Here is a 17,359-nt window from a genome sequence, read left to right on the forward strand (position 1 = left end):
ATCCTTTAAGAAGGACGCGAAAGGAAGGACGCTTTCCGCGTCTGCCGCGGACGAACGAAGATTGCGCTATTGTTACAAACTCGCATTCTGCGAGGTCGCGAAGGTCGCGGTCAAAGATGGACGCTATCCGCCACTGACAATAATTAAGCCTGAATATGTCTCCAGTCTCCACTCCCACGCTACCGCCGGCATAATATGTGACGACAATACATGTACGTAACGGATTTACCACCGACACAATCAACTGTATGTATTTATTTATTTCATTGCTTGTTTTACGCCGTACTCAAGAATATTTATCTTATACGACGGCGACCAGCATTATGGTGAGAGGAAATCGGGCAGAGCTCTAGGCAAACCCACGACCATCCGCAGGTAGATGACAGATCGTCCCATGTACGAGATCATGACTCAAGTTGTTTTCTCGGATATCCATCATGACAGTGATGTGGCCATATATGCATATACGTAGGTATATATTTCAGATGTCTACCTTACCAACCGGCCCCGATGGCTCGGTTGGTAAAGCGTCCGTTTCGGGGGCGGTAGATTCGGAGTCAGTCCTGGGTCGGGTCGCAACTAAGACCTTAAAAGAGGAAGTTATAGCTGCCGCCGCACGACTGGTTGACCCGTATCAGTGTAATGGCTCAGGTGCGGCGCCTTAATTGCCTTCAGTAAATCACGCCAAGCAGAAGAACTTCCTCCACTTTGGATTTCTAAAACTTCTTTGACTATAATTCTTCCCGTGCACTTCAAAGCTGAACGTCAACTTTGTCTTTCTGTATAGAAGATATTAATGACGTAATGTTATACAGATTATAAAATATTAATCTCTTCGCTGCTATTTTTGTGATATCGGAGTAATATGAATTGAATGGCGCAATGAGCCAGGAGCCTTCCACCAGTGCTGTCGCTGGGAGTTTCAAGTCCAGCTCATGCTCACTTCCTCTCTGATCGTAGGTCTACGTGGGAAGATATCTCAGCAACATGCGGATGGTCGTGGGTTTCCCCGGGTTCTGCCCGGTTTCCTCCCATGATTCTGGCCACCGTCGTATAATTGAAATATTCTTGAGTACAACGTAAAAGACCAATTAAATAAATAAATACCGTGAGTCAATTTGATCAACATTCGTTTGGCTTTTTAATAAATTGTGGCGGTCAGTTTAACCTTTGGTAGGTTACTGACGAATTGATGCTGGCCTACAGATATCCATACTTGGTGGAAGTCAAGTGGTCTTCAACGAACGGTTTATTACAAACGGTCACAGGAGCATCGTGCTATGGTCACCTATATAGGTGCCTCCATGTAACTTCAAAAGGAATTTACCTTTTCTGACAACTTAAAATTAATAAAACCTTTCTGCTGTCCTAAACTATAGAACTACATGTATATACATGTACGATTGAGAAGTTTCATATGAAATTTCATTCATAATGCCCTTAATATTGTCGGTAAGAATTTTGATCATGCTGGCTTCCTCTCCGGCCGTATGTGGGAAGGTCTTGCAACAACCTGCGGGTGGTGGTGAGTTTCCATCTGGCTCTGCCCGGTTTCCTCCCACCATGATGACGGCCGCCGTCGTATAAGTGAAATATTCTTGAGTGCTGCGTAAAACACCAGTCAAATAAATAAATACATAAATAAATAAATAAGAATTTTGAAACTATTTAAGTTTTACACCATTCTAACCCAAAATCGTCAGTGTAGGCATTCTAGCCTTTGAATATAAAACTTGAAATTAAGACATTATATAAGGTCGACAGTGCTTTATTAGCTGGTCCTTTATGACATGTACATCAAAGCCGCACGTAGGCAAATATGCATACATCCATACCAGCATTCATATGCTGAACACCAGCCTGTTACAAAGCGTCAACTTCGGCTCACCATTAACTTGCGGCATAGGCCGAGATGCAGTCTATACATGTAAAAATGCCGTGGGGCGCAAACCGTGCTGATACAGCTGGTATAATTGCTAATAGGGCACCGGATATCACTTTCATATTAATAATAAATAACATTGCGTGTTTAGCACTGCGGTCACATACATTAGCGATACATTGTTTGGACACGAATATGTAGGCCTACCGATTAATACATCTATTTTGAAGCGTGACAAATCTGTGTTCAAGAAAGACAAATTAAAAAAATTAACCATATAAAAAAAAGAAATAAAAAAAAAACCATACACAAACAGATATTAATTTGCGAGCTCCATTGTCTACGACACACATATCGCTACACCTCGAGAAGATATCGGACGAATTCCCATACGGTACATTTTTACAGCGTTTTACGTTAGATTTACATGCATAACTAATGCGGGAAAGTCACTCTGGATGCAATAGTGTGTCGAGTTACCTCCCCTGTACCTTGCGACGACATTTCAGCCCAACTCACATTCGCCAAAATAGGCCTATCTCATGTTTACTCATGAAATATGAAGTCCAGAAACTAATCAGGATATCAGTAAACAATTAAAAGCAATATAAAAAATCAGAAAACTCCATATAGTTAATCGAATGTTCGATATCAGCATACGCCGCACCTAACTATATCACAATGCATTCCTATCACAGCCAAATAAAACATTTCCAAAAGGAAGTGAAAGAAGACCTCTTTTAGGTGAAACAAATTCAAGGAATTAGACAAATATATGAGTAAAACGTTGTTAAGGTAAGCAAATTAAACGGACAATGGGAACAAGTACTAAGCCACAACCTTTCATTAAATATGTCCACTTTCATTTCAGTAAAGAAAAAAAACTAAAAATGCGAAATACATTTAACCCTTCCAGATTTGATTTGATGAAGGTTGTAAATAAAAGTAGGTACAACATGTCAAACTATCTGAATAACGTTAAAATACATATAATGTCACGTGTACCGTATTAAAACGATTTTGTTTTTTATTGTAAACTTTTAGCGCCATTTAAACCTATATATTGTTTTTTTTTCAGTACCGGTAACCGATTACTGATTCAGATTAACACTTCACTTTTTTTTTTGGAGAAAATTTTTTTCTCTACATATATAATTATAAAATAATGGTGACGCGAATAGAATCAACATTTTTATAAATAACCAAGATTGTGACGAGTATAGAATTTTTCTTGAAGTTAAGCCGTAAAATGTACTAACGCTTTTTCAATCGTTTTATTGAAGATACAGAGGATATCGGACTTGCTTTTCGAGTAAGGAAAATGTTCAGGTTCACATCTATATGTTTAACTCATAAATTGGTTTCATCTCTTAAGGCATCGCCTTATGCTTCGATTTGGTTTCCTCTTAGGAGCCATAAATACAACCACACTCAGAACTGGTTTCCTGTCTTAAGCCTTACCAATCCCGCTTTATTCTGAATTAAGTTTCCTCTCTTTTAGATCGTATATCAGTAACACTTTTCCAACTATATTTGCTCTTAGCCCAAAGAGACAGAAGTTTAATTTTAAAATTTAAACTAAAATGTAACTCGGAAGTATATTTATTAACATATCGCCAGACTTTGCTTCATGCAATAGACATATACAAGTATATATCGTACAACAATGTTTTACATTGAATTATATGGTCCTCAATAATAATACATAATAATACTCTCAAAAAAATAATCTGTTAAATTTAACAGTATTATGTTATAACAACAGAATACATGCTAGCATCACTCAGACAACAGACTTTCTGTTAAAACTAAGAGATTATTTTTCGAGTGTAATAAACTTAAACATTACCACCACCACTATCATCACCACAATCGTAGCAATGGATAAGCTGAATAATAATAGCAATAATAATGATAATTAGTACAGCTGTATAGGAATTATTTAGGTCAGAATGTTTTGAGCGTGTATGTAAGATTTGCGCAAATAAAGTTGTATAGTTTACTGACTCAGGAAAATACATACATCTTCAAACATACCAAGCCATACTTTTAAGCAGCCATATTGGCTTCATCATGGAGGCATGTTGGGGGCTATACGTACAATACAACTATTAATGACGAATACATCAAATGTACATTTCCATACACGATGCATAAAAAACCAAAGCACGAAAATGGCAATTTCTCCAAAAAATTTACAATTTTAAATCTCAATTCACCTGAGATATAGATATATGTATATAGAGCATTCACAGTTTACATTGCAGTCCGCACGCATAAAGCTGACGGATTTCACCAAATATTTAATGCTTGGAATTCAAATCACTTGTAAAATTTTATCTCGGTGTCGACGACGTCCTTAAACAAATCGACGATTTCTGGATATTTGGCTTCATTGAAATTTTTAAGGAATTCTTGCACGTCTTCAATGCATTCGTTTTCCAGATGTTGCATTGTTTCTCGCAGCTTCTGGCCTTGTGGAGACCCTTCCGCCATAAGTTTCCTCCCTTTCTCGTGCATTCTGTAAAGTAGGTGGCGCTGGTCTGAGGTTTCCTGCGAACCAGCCTCGATGCCGGATAGAGTGCCCTTCCCTATCACAGGATTTGGGCAAAAGACAAACGGCTTGAAAACAGACAAATTGGGGTCAGGGGTCGCCGTCAGCCAGTGAGAACACGGGACACTGGAACTACGTGGTGTGAGAACAGACACCTGGCTGGCGGTCGTCACTATGTCTCCATGGAAACTTATACTGCTATTTACATCACGTAAGACTGAAAACATACTCTCCAGACAAAAGCTTCCTGTAAAACAAGTAAAAACGTTTGACAAAATAAGTTAAACCAAATCAGCAATATCACTGTGATAGTTGGTGATGTATGTGTGCTGTTAACAATATCACATCTGACCTTAAAGTCGTCTTCCGACTGTTCAAGACAACACTTAATTTATATCACCATGGAAGGAAATAAACATATCTGGAGCGAAATAAATGATTAGATTGTTATCATTTATTTCAGACCAGTTTACGCGATAAGATAAAAGAACACTACGACACTTTGGGACACAAGCAAGGTTCGAGACTACTAAATAGTATTAGTTTATTACGCTTCGTAAATCCGGGTGAGCGGAATGTTCCTTTTAAGGTAGGTTTTTATTGTAAGAGTTAGGGACACTTTCTTCTGCATTGCTTTTCATTTTGGGAGGAAACTATAATTTAACACCATCTGTTTGAAGGAGAAATTTTCGATTTCGCGTTGATAAGCCATTGCTGAACTGTCTAGGGAACGTGTTTGGAGTGTGCAAAGAGTTCCGATCTAAAGGGAGGCAATTTCCCTTTCTGAGCATACCAAAACAGAGCAACCTAAAGCCATGGCTGGCTTAAAAGGCTGCATTATCCATATTTAGTAGGGAGCAACTCACCATCTCTGGACAAAGATTCCATGAGTCCCTTCCCGCTCTGCAATCTATTTTCGGGTTTTTGAGCGTCCGTGAGCGTCATGCCGGAGTACTCCGCCGAAAACGCCTTCGCAAAATCAAACTCTCCATCTTCGGGTTTCCAGAATCCCTGTTCTTGAGCCGTCTCCAGCAAACCTTGGGACATCGCGTCGATTTTTGTGGAAATGGACAGCGCATTAGATATATTCCTCACACCGTCTGTGGCGAATAAACAAGAGTACAAGTATAAATCCACTAGTCGCCATGTTCCATGCTCATAACCTAAAAGCCTCCAGGCTTCTTTGATGGCGAAGAGGCTAGTTGTTCAAAACTTACCCATTGACTGATTGTTAATTTTTCACTTACAACGTGGCTGCCAGTATTATGAGCGGAAGGAAACACGAGTGCCACAAACACAAACGAAACCAGCGATATTTGGCAAGTTACTGTCAGACTTTCCACACACGTGACACACACATGTGCACATATATTGCTGGTCTTCAACAAAACCAAAGTTGCGCAAACGCTATTTGTCGCCAGTGCCACACAATGGACTACGATCCGATCCTTGGCTTTCACAAGTACAATGTGGTGCGCAGATATCGAGATTCTGTAGGATCTGCTAGATGCTGCAAAATTTCAATTAATTTCACAGGGTATGACTTCAAAAACGAGGGTATCAAGGATATTCCATCAAATCTAGATCTAACAGCAGACATTCGAATACCAGTCGTGAGCCATAATGTACGTTGCAGATCAAATATCGCAAGAGCAACTTCAAGCACATCGTTCAACACAACACAAGGAACTAATAAAAAATATGTAATGTAAAAAAACACCCTCCGGATCGAGTCGCGTATAAGAAGAGACCCTCCACATTTTTCAGAAAGTTATACCAACGCGATCGCTCTAGTTTACAATGAATATACTTATCCTGTGAAAAATATGCAAAGAGTGTGTCAAGAATCTTTGGCGCTCTGATTTATTATTGTGTGTAACTCCCCTGAACCGCTGGCTAGAGGCGATCTATGCATCGTTTTTAATAAAACTGACACGACGGGTATGTGAGAAATTGCACTCTAGGCGCTACTGAGGTACAAAATTTTGATTGACCACAATTTTAGCTATATTCTATCATGGTTCACGAATTTGGTCAGCTGCAAAAACTGACGTTCAAAACAAATGAACTCAACGTTCATTTCGAGCGCAAGCTTAAACATTTAACCCAGACAAAAACATGTATAGAGCAAGCCTGGTTACACGCGCCAAAAAAAAGGCAATTTTCGAAGAGTTTTTATACGTACTGGTGACCTGTTCGGCTGCCCATTGCTGACCGGCCGTCTCTAACACCCAGGCCTCCTGGCGGTCGGCGATGATGAAGCTGTTGTGGTAAGTCCACTGACTGAAGGCTTCCTCTTGACAGCAGGGCCCCGACTGACCGTACTTCTCCAGGAGGGAGGTGATGATGTCAAGGGCGCCTTTAGCGGAGTCGCCACGCTCGAGGCCAAGCCTGTGGAAACAAAACTGGTGTAAACGTAACTGACTCGGTAACTGATAAAGTGACTGTCTGCCTGGATGACTAACTGAATCATTTTCTGACTGACTGTCTGTTTCGATTAATGCCTGAGTCACTTTCTGACTGACTGTCTGCTTGGATGACTGCCTGAGTCACTTTCTGATTGACCGTCTTCTTGGATGACTGTCACTTTCTGACTGATTGTCTGCTTGGATGACTTTCTGAGTCACTTTCCGACTGACTGTCTGCTTGGATGACTGCCTGAGCCACTTTCCGGCTGACTGTCTGCATGGATGATTGACTGATAAAGAGATTACAGGATAGAGGGGAAAACACGTGAATGACGACCTGACAGTGTGCTAATTGCCAAATGGTTACACCTAACCGGTGAAATACGACCTCTTATCAGTTTACCTCAGTTGGGGCCTAACTCTAACTGTTCATGTAAATGCCTATATAAACAGTAGCAACTTACACAGCTCCTTGCAGCATGACTTAAGCAGAATTAGGTAAAACCATGGAGTGATGTTGATTGCAATTTATTACATGCCATGTGAACCTCTCAAAAATTCTGACAGGCTGTTTTACTAACTGGCTGACTTACCAGCTGCATTGCTAATACATATTTTGCTTAACTGACTCATATACTAGCTGGCGGTTCGAGTGAATGACTGATAGAATGCCTTGAAATATTTTCAATTCTGGCGCTATGCTTAACTCAACTTAAACCCTTGAACCCATCTACCAACTTAAACTCATCCCTCGGGCTGTATAAACATGGCGCACTTCTTATATCGCCGTTGTTTATTATTTATTTACGTATTAATTTAATTGCTGGATGGAGTGGATTGACTAGAGTGCTGTGAATCTAGGTGTCGAAATAGACATTCGTACACCAGCCGTCAACCGAAACACCTGACAAATCCCATCACATAAAGCGAGCCTCAGCAGAATCAAACTTGCTCTTTATTGTCTTTGAAGGTACCGACCACAGCTTAAAGACTACAGAATAAAAATTATAGCCACGAGAATGACCCAAATGTTTCGTCGCATTTCATTCGTCATGATGTATGTATTACAGCTTTCACTGACTGTCACGTACGCTATACCTGACAAAGTCTGCACCAATCAGCTTCTTCCCCTGGTCTCCTTGACTACACAGCTTGGTCCAGACAGACGTATTGCCGATACAAACCCCGTGCTCATTGGCTCCCATCTCTGCTCCCCAGCTCCAGGTGGGTTTACTGAGGATTAGAGAGTGCGTGTGACCCACCTGCTCCACATCCAGAAATGTACACTGAAAATCACCCAGATTCATTGATTGATGTATTACGTGTTAAGACATGAGATTCATGGATATTTGGAATATATACGACAGGTTTATGACTTCAAGAAACACAACAGAGGTCAGACGAAAATTAAAAAAAGTATATAGCCTAATAAACATTACATATCATCTAAAATGTCTAGCTTTGCTAGTGTTTAATGCAAATTTTACTACCACTTGAATAATGTCTGCGAATGTATTTTTATGGTTTAACGTCGTAACATTTTTTCAGTCAAATCACGACAAGGAGACATTCGATGTGTGTACATATACTGTGTCTTCTTGTGGCAGGGCGAGTCCATGCTGCCAAAGTGCTGCCGCCACTTAAGTATCATGCGGAAGACACCAAACATGACACCCACTCAGCCACATTATACTGACACAGAATCAACCAGTCTGTTTCCTTGCTCTGCCCAAGCGATACAGCAAAACAAGTACCATTTTTATAGTCTTTGGTATGACCCGGGTCTCTCGACATCGTATAATGTCTTCCCCAACTGGACAATGCAGTGCACTCCAACGGTATTCAGTGTAAAAACCATTCGTCAGCGACCTAGCGCCAGTTTGAAAAACGATCTATTATTAGAAGCTATTACAAGATTACTGCCTCAGAACCAATCGTAATATTATAACACGTATTTAAGCGCTGTGAGACATTTCTGTTGAAGTATAAAGTATATTGCATGCGATTTAAATCCCATTTTGTCGCGAACCTCATGATACTCCTGACTTTGTTTTTGGTTGTTGGGTGAGGCTAAGTGTTAGACTTTGCCCTATCCTGTATAGTCATAATAAAAATATACAAAAACAGCATCGGGTTAAAGCCTTCGGCTAAAAGAAGGTAAAAAAAATATAACCCTTTTCGCTTGTGTGCTTTTTTCCTAGCCAATTATCCAAGAAAAAAATAAACTGTATGGTGGTCACTCAAGGTTAAATTTGTTTTACATTCATTATTATCGGGTATAAAGTCATGTGTAAATCACCACCCTTGACTGATTGACTGAAGAAGGAATGTCTTCTAAACAGATTAAACGAAGTATTTTGGAATTATATATATGTAGCGCAAAATACCAATCAAATGAATAAATATAATATTACACATTCACACCATAATACCTTATAGAATGTTCGAAGACAGTTAATCCTTCCTGCCTTTTAAGGAATTTCTGCAGTTCCTTACAAATAATGAAATTTCCGAAGTGCAGATTTCCTTAAGAAGAAAACACATGTGCATTTAAAAAATAGACCCCACAATCAAGAAGAACATCTTCACCAACAACTTCCCCGATGTCACATGAGCTCCTCATTTCTGCTAAAAAAAACGTTACGTATTATAAAGTTATGAGAACGAGAACTTTGAACGCTGTCACTCTATTAAGTTTGACCTTAAAGAGGTGTATAAAGATGTACCTTGAGCTTCATGCCTGCCGCATTGTCCTGAGCAGGGACATAGACAACCTCCTGCACCTCCGTGGGTGGTCGGTCCGAGTTTTTCCCGAAGATCACGTTACCACCCGCAGTCGCTGGGGGAAGGGCCACGAATACGTCAGACATTATCGACAAGGTGAGCTTGTGTTTCTGCAGAAAACAAACAGGTCAGGAATACCTCAGACATTATCGGCAAGGTGAGTTTGTGTTTCTACAGAAAATAAACAGGTCACGAACACGTCAGACATTATCGGCAAGGTGAGCTTGTCTTCCTACAGAAAGTAAACAGGTCAGAAACACGTCAGACATTATCGGCAAGGTGAGTTTGTCTTCCTATAGAAAATAAACAGGTCACGAACCCGTCAGAGACTATCGGCAAGATGAGTTTGTGTTCTTACAGAAAATAAGCAGGTCATGAACACGTCAGACATTATCGGCAAGGTGAGCTTGAGTTCCCACAGAAAATAAGCAGGTCACGAATACCTTAGACATTATCGGCAAAGGTGAGTTTGTGTTCTTGTAGAAAACCAACAGGTCAGAAACATGCCAGACATTATCTTCAAGGTGAGCTTGTGTTCCTACAGAAAGCAAACAGGTCAGAAACACGTCAGACATTATCGGCAAGGTGAGTTTGTCTTCCTATAGAAAATAAACAGGTCACGAACCCGTCAGAGACTATCGGCAAGATGAGTTTGTGTTCTTACAGAAAATAAGCAGGTCATGAACACGTCAGACATTATCGGCAAGGTGAGCTTGAGTTCCCACAGAAAATAAGCAGGTCATGAACACGTCAGACATTATCGGCAAGGTGAGCTTGAGTTCCCACAGAAAATAAGCAGGTCATGAACACGTCAGACATTATCGGCAAGGTGAGCTTGAGTTCCCACAGAAAATAAGCAGGTCACGAACACGTCAGACATTATCGGCAAGGTGAGCTTGAGTTCCCACAGAAAATAAGCAGGTCATGAACACGTCAGACATTATCGGCAAGGTGAGCTTGAGTTCCTACAGAAAATAAACAGGTCACGAATACCTTAGACATTATCGGCAAAGGTGAGTTTGTGTTCTTGTAGAAAACAAACAGGTCAGAAACATGCCAGACATTATCTTCAAGGTGAGCTTGTGTTCCTATAGAAAGTAAACAGGTCAGAAACACGTCAGACAGTATCGCCAAGGTGAGCTTGTCTTCCTATAGAAAGTAAACAGGTGACGAAAAAGTCAGACATTATCCTCAAGGTGAGCTTGTGTTCCTACTGAAAATAAACAGGTCAGGAACACGTCACACATTACCGGCAAGATGAACTTCTGTTTGTACAAAAAAAAAACAAAAAAAAAAACAGGTCACGAACACGTCAGGCATTATCGACAAGGCAAGCTTGTGTTCCTACAAAAAATAAGCACGTCAGACATTATCGGCAAGATGAGCTTGGGTTCCTACAGCAAATACACAGGTCACGAATACGCCAGACATCATCGGCAAGGTGAGCTTGGGTTCCTACAGAAAATACACAGGTCACGAATACGTCAGACATTATCGGCAAGATGAGCTTGGGTTCCTACAGCAAATAAGCACGTCACACATTATCGGCAAAGTGAGCTTGTGTTCCTACAGAAAATAAACAGGTAACAAACCCGTCAGACATTATCGGCAAGGTGAGATTGTGTTCCTTAGAAAGTAAACAGGTCAGAAACACGTCAGACATTATCGGCAAGGTGAGCTGGTGTTCCTACAGGACAAAACAGGTGACGAAGAAGTCAGACATTATCGGCAAGGTGGACTGGTGTTCCTACAGAAAGTAAACAGGCCACGAATACTTCAGACATTATCTTCAAGGTGGGCCAATCTTCATACAAGATAAACAGGTGGTACCGTCTGCCTAACCAGCCCAGTTAATATTTGTAAAATGTTTTCGCCCATAGTCAAGTCAATCAAAATGGGTTCATTCAGGGTTCATTGTTCATTAGACTCATTTTGCGTATGCAAGCACATTATACAAAGTAAAGTCTTAAAACTGTATTTAGTGTCAATATGTTGTTGTTCATTTATCTAAATAAATAAACCAATGTAAAAATGAAAAGAAAATAATAAATGTAAATAGTACGTGAAATGCATATGGAAAAGTAGCATGTGTGTTGCAGTAATTTGGTATGACTTTCAGCTGGGACTCAAGTAAAAGAGTGCAACATTTTTCGTATGATTCTCACAAACAATACAAAACCTGCTCTGGTATGAATTTTTCAAATCTATAATTCGAACGCGACTTGATGAGACGCACGCTTCAATGTTGTTGGTACACTCCGAGGCATGACACGTAGTATAGCAATCTAAACTCATTTTCTTATACTGCATGGTGCTTTTATACTGTGTAAAGGAATGTTTACACTGGATGTAACGACATGGAATGGGAATGCATACAGTTATATGTTTACATAATTAACGTGAAGAAAACATCATGCAGGCATATACCCCGCTCAGTTTTCACTCTGCTTGTGTCCAAATTTTACAATTTGGACTATTATCAGTGAGACTTTAAATATGTAATTTGCGATCTGTGTGCATAAATCGGGATAATACAGGGAAATGCGGATCAAGATTTTCATGTTTTTTTTCTTGTACATGTAGCATGAAGCATGTCGAAACGATATATAGTGACATAATTAAATCCGCCCCATGCAATATACATGCACCTAACCCAGAACTCACGTAAAGCTTATATAGGTATATTCAGAACACGATAGTATATAGAACTCGTCGATACGGAAATGTAGTATGCAGTAGAATCAACTTTTCATGTCCACTAAATTTCCGCAGATTTCGCTCCTTGAGCACGCATAAATGCATTGAAACGTGATACATGAGAAAAACAAGAGAATAACATTTCGTAAAAATCACGTCTTGACGCACTTAACGTGTTCTTAATGTTGTCGGTAGCTGTCACTCAGGGTCATGCTTGGGTCTACAGGTGCTTGTGACTGTGATGGTCATTACAAGGCCGCCGGCAGATGTACAAGAAACATACAGGCGATGAACATGCATAGCCTGGAATGACATCACTGACCGAGAAACAGGCCACATTCCGGCCTGACTGACAGCTGCACAGATGGATCAATTATGTCGGATTTCATTCAAGCCCAGCTGGAAATGAACAACCCGCTGCATCACGCGAAACGGGCAGTTTGCCTAGACATATATACCAAGCCAAGCCGCCATATAGGAGAAACGCGACTTCCTGGAGAATAGCTTATATACGTACATGATTCATACAGTGTCGACCGGTGTAGAGAGTCTAGGTCTGTTATACATCAGTCTAACGGAGTATTTACCCTTATGGACAAAAACAGAAACTGACATACCTATATATTACCAAAACACCGGGTGTTGATAAAGATGGCTGAGTGCTGGTTATAACCGGTAGACCTAGGAGTCTTGACGCGCCGGCGAAATCAAGATTTCCTGTCTGTATAATGTTATGTTAATAACTGCATCAGTTTCGCAGACTACCTTCCGACTCGATCAGTCCCTTCGCCAACATTCGGCAAAGTTCGGCTTCGGGAAAACCAACCAACATCGGTAGGCAGGCAGGCAGGCAGGCAGGTCATAGATGCAGCATTGATCCACGTACTGGTGTAGATCCCGGCATCCCGAGGCTTAACGAGATCATCGTGACCTACTGGTGCCATGCATTGCTGCTGCGGCTGCCTAATGCTTCATTCCGTTCAGTTATACCGTTACCATGCTGGCTGCACATCAAGCAGTCGCGGCAAAAGGAATAAGACAAGTTTTGATAAAAGAAAATAAATAAGAGAAAAACAAAAAACATAATAGAAAAAAAAATATAAAATAAATAAAAAAAAACAACAACAATTGGCGGAGGCTGGTTTGGACTCATAGTCAAAGAGTTGAACAAAAGAAAAGAAAAAGAACTACTTATACATGAAAGTATGGTACGTTAAAGGGATACAGAATCGATTCTGATTGGCTGATGTGAAAGGTAGGCAACTCCAGGCTATGACTAGGCTTAGCTGAATTTTAGGTATGGTGCATTTATTCAAGCGCGACCAAGGCTGCAGGGTTTTAACTCTGGAAACTCTATCCCCATTCTCAGCCAATCAGTTCCGATTCTGTATCCCTTTAATATGACAAAAAAAAAAAACATTGTGTGTATACATGTATATATCCGGGGAGACATAGTGCAATCCATCTATGTCGTTTATCTAATTTCGGTGTATTTTACATACACACCGATATATCCAATAGTGGTTTGAGCCTCCATCTCGTGAACACGACATGCTCATGGTTCAAACCCCAGTCGGGTAACCCTATACCCTACCAATAACCCTAGAATAGAACAGTGCTTGTAGCAGTAAGTTTGCTTTAATAAATGTAAATGGAAGGTCTGATTGACCTTGAGTGTGTATGTAACGTCATTTAACCAGGTGTAATGTCTGCCACTGGACCGATTCCACAGGGCGAATTTGGACTTAAGTTACAATTCAAAACATCCGTAATTTTTACACACATTTGTCTTAAAGTAACACTTTTCCAGTGGCCCAAATTTTAACACCTTCAGTTAAAAATTATACGTGTTTTATCCACATCATTCAAAAACGGCTTTGTTGAATCGGCACCTGGTGTCTTCGGCATATCATGTATCTTTTCTTCAGGTACAGCACTGCAGATTTGACAACATCAGAGACCCATGCCTATTACGTAAAGGCGTCGTCTACGCTCCTCTCTTGGAAGAATTATATATAGGTAATACTCGCTGCGAGATCGAGGAACGTTTATAGGCATCGTCGTGATTTGGTTGAAATTCCACTAAAAACCCGTTATTTACTCGCCGGGAGATAGGGAACCATGACCATCTAGTGTGTGAAGGAGCTTGCCTGTTAATCGCTAGAACACACGTATGTAGGTTCAAATCCGGCCTTGGGCAGGGAATGTGTAGAGATTAGCTCGCTTTCACTGCTTCTGGTGACAGTAAGTCGTCGACGACGCTTTTGTAGCCGATTGTGCAGTCTACACGTTGGAAAGTTCGTCAGTAACATGCCAAAGGTCGATAGTTTACCTCGTCACTCAGGTTTCCTCCACCCAAGAAGCTGGACGCCTTCATATAAGAGGGAAAATCTTGTGAATAATGTTAAATCACAATCAAATAAATCAATAAACTCCAAACAAACAATTAAACAAATCAACAAAATATAATTTAAAAAAAAAAATCCGTTTGTGAAACTATAGTAAGCCTTCATGTTATATTTACTTTAGGGTCTTATTTATTTATTTTTTAATTTTATTTGATTGGTGTTTTACGACGTACCCAAAATTTTTCACTTACACGATGGCGGCCAGGATTATCGTGGGAGGAAACCATCAAGACCATCCGCAGGTTTATTTGGCGTTTAAGCCATACGTCGACACATGTCCATATCCAAGCTCAGTGATAACCAGAGTATTGTGGAATCTTATTACTCCAAATCATTTTTACATATTTTGCAAAGTCTTGTGGTAATTGAACCTACAAGTCAAGCGGCAGATGTGAATAGGACAGAGAGTGCTGGTATATAGCAGGACAAAGGGGTGTGGATAGAAGGACAAAGAGGTGTGTATAGAAGGACAAACAGGAGCGATTGGAAGGACAGAGAGGCGAGATTAGGAGGACAACGGTGTCCAAATAGAAGGACAAAGACGTGCAAATAGGAACACAAAGACGTGAGAATAGAAGGGCAAAGAGGTGCGAATAGGAACACAAAGACGTGAGAATAGAAGGACAAAGAGGTGCGAATAGGACAAAGAGGAGCAAGAAGATCGACAGGGGACGGAGTGCGTGCGTGGGTATGTGGTGGAGAATGAAACCAGCAAGTTAGATGCCATGCAGGCAAGCATGTGAATCTGCTTATATCAACATATATACGTAATGTTCTTCGCTGCCTAGGTCTGAGATCTGTTTCATTCTTCTCAGCTTAGCTTTCAAAAAGACATGTGTGTTAAGGTGGAAGCTAAGCTGGAAACTTGGCCAACCGATCTCAGAACAAATCGCTGCAGTTAGTTTTACTGCAGTCAGCTGTCATTTTACGTATATTTATTTATCTGCATGATTTGCGCCATAGTCAAGAATATTTCACGTATGGCACGGCGGCCAGCATTATAATGGGAGAAAACCTGGTCAGTTAAGGTTGTTGCGCACATAACTGGTTGTACTTATGCCTTATGTTCTATAAATATATCGGTAAAATACAGGTGGTCTTTTTTCGTCTTTTTCAACGGAGGAATTAATTATTCGAACCAAAACTCACTTTGGTGTGTTTATACACGCGCGAATAATTTAAAGTCGTTAATTTTATATTGTTTGATTCTCAAGATCTTACATACTGTAAATATACATCAATGATCTTTATAGTAATGTAGAGCCTGCCATCGTGCATAAACCAGTAAGGCAGTCTATAACACACGGGATACTTTGACCGATGGGTTGTGTCTTTCAGCCTGGTGATGTCATTCAGAAATGTATTTAAAAACATTCAAGATAGCACGTACTTCATCGTCGACGCACAGATTCTAGCACTTATAACTGGCCACCCATGGTATCGAACAAACTCGAGCGTCCAGCAATATATGTTAACCACATATATGAACGTTGCTTCCTATATAATAGATGAGCTAGAGATAAGCGAATGATGGCATACTGCCATTGCATTCTTGCAGTGGGAAGTGCCTTGGTACATACACGGTATACTGTAATTCTTCAACCTTTTCGAACCGGCCCCGACAGCACAGTTGGTAGAGCGTCCGTAGAGCGTCCGTAGAGCGCCTACTCTGGTAGATCCAGGGTCAATCCTGGGTCGGGTCACACCTGAGACCTGAAAAGGGGAAGCTGTAACTTCCTCGCTCAGCGTTCAGCATTAAAGGGATACTGCAACGACTGGTTGACCCGTATCAGTCTAATGGCTCGGGCAGTTCGGCTTACTTTCCTTCGTCTCAGTGAAGCAGCACTAGATAAAGGAGGCTCATAACATGCAGACTAAGGATTCCTTCGTCGTCATACGGCTGTAAGATGTTAAACCCCAAGCACTCACTCAACCTTTACGCATGTTTGCAAGATGTTTATTAAAGCATATTCTGAAGCCATTATTCTCTGGAGATAATGGCTTTTATATATATATATATATATAGATATATATATATATATATATATATATATATATATATATATATATATATATATATGCAAATCACGTCAAGTTTTAAGACTAAGTATATTTGGATTGTAGATAAGTTATGGTTTTTGTCTCATGCATCACATTGTTCCACGTGACTCCAAGTAGTCTATAACTAATTACGTGAAGATCCATAGGTTAGCGATCACATGGATACATTGTTGTAAAAACCACTGCACCCAAACTGCTGGGTGAAACTTCTGCATGCATGCCTCCATGCAGTACAAATGTCTTGCGAGTCGAGGTGACATTTCTCTATGCTTGGCTGCACAAATCTTTTGCTTGGCCCATACAGTTCTTACAAGTAGATGTCGCAGGCATAGAACTTGCTATTGATGCTTGAAAGGGTTTAGGTCCATTGAAGTTCATTGAGGGCTAGAGACTTAAGCCTATAATTCTAGTGTATTGTCAGCTGGGGTGCATATATTGATGGCCCACTGCAAGACCAGAAAGCTGTTTTTTCGATACTGTTAAGTCTGCAAGACTATTTATGTATATAACTAACATTTTATTATGTTCACAACAACGTTTATTAAATTCGTATTAATTATTGCTG

General features: G+C 40.4%; 1 protein-coding gene across 1 annotated transcript; it reads right to left on the reverse strand.

Moving 5' to 3' along the window:
- Positions 1 to 1,782: 1,782 nt before the first annotated feature.
- Positions 1,783 to 13,036, reverse strand: LOC135477658 (secernin-2-like). Its single transcript, XM_064757838.1, has 6 exons — positions 12,943 to 13,036; positions 9,571 to 9,738; positions 7,943 to 8,130; positions 6,622 to 6,827; positions 5,303 to 5,536; positions 1,783 to 4,683 (listed from the first exon to the last, which is right to left on the reverse strand). Exons 2-6 carry the CDS (start codon positions 9,712 to 9,714, stop codon positions 4,205 to 4,207), a joined length of 1,251 nt encoding a protein of 416 aa, XP_064613908.1. The 5' UTR covers positions 9,715 to 9,738; positions 12,943 to 13,036; the 3' UTR covers positions 1,783 to 4,204.
- Positions 13,037 to 17,359: the final 4,323 nt, after the last annotated feature.

This window comes from Liolophura sinensis, chromosome 11 (assembly GCF_032854445.1).
Source record: "Liolophura sinensis isolate JHLJ2023 chromosome 11, CUHK_Ljap_v2, whole genome shotgun sequence".
Taxonomy (NCBI): Eukaryota; Metazoa; Mollusca; class Polyplacophora; order Chitonida; family Chitonidae; genus Liolophura; species Liolophura sinensis.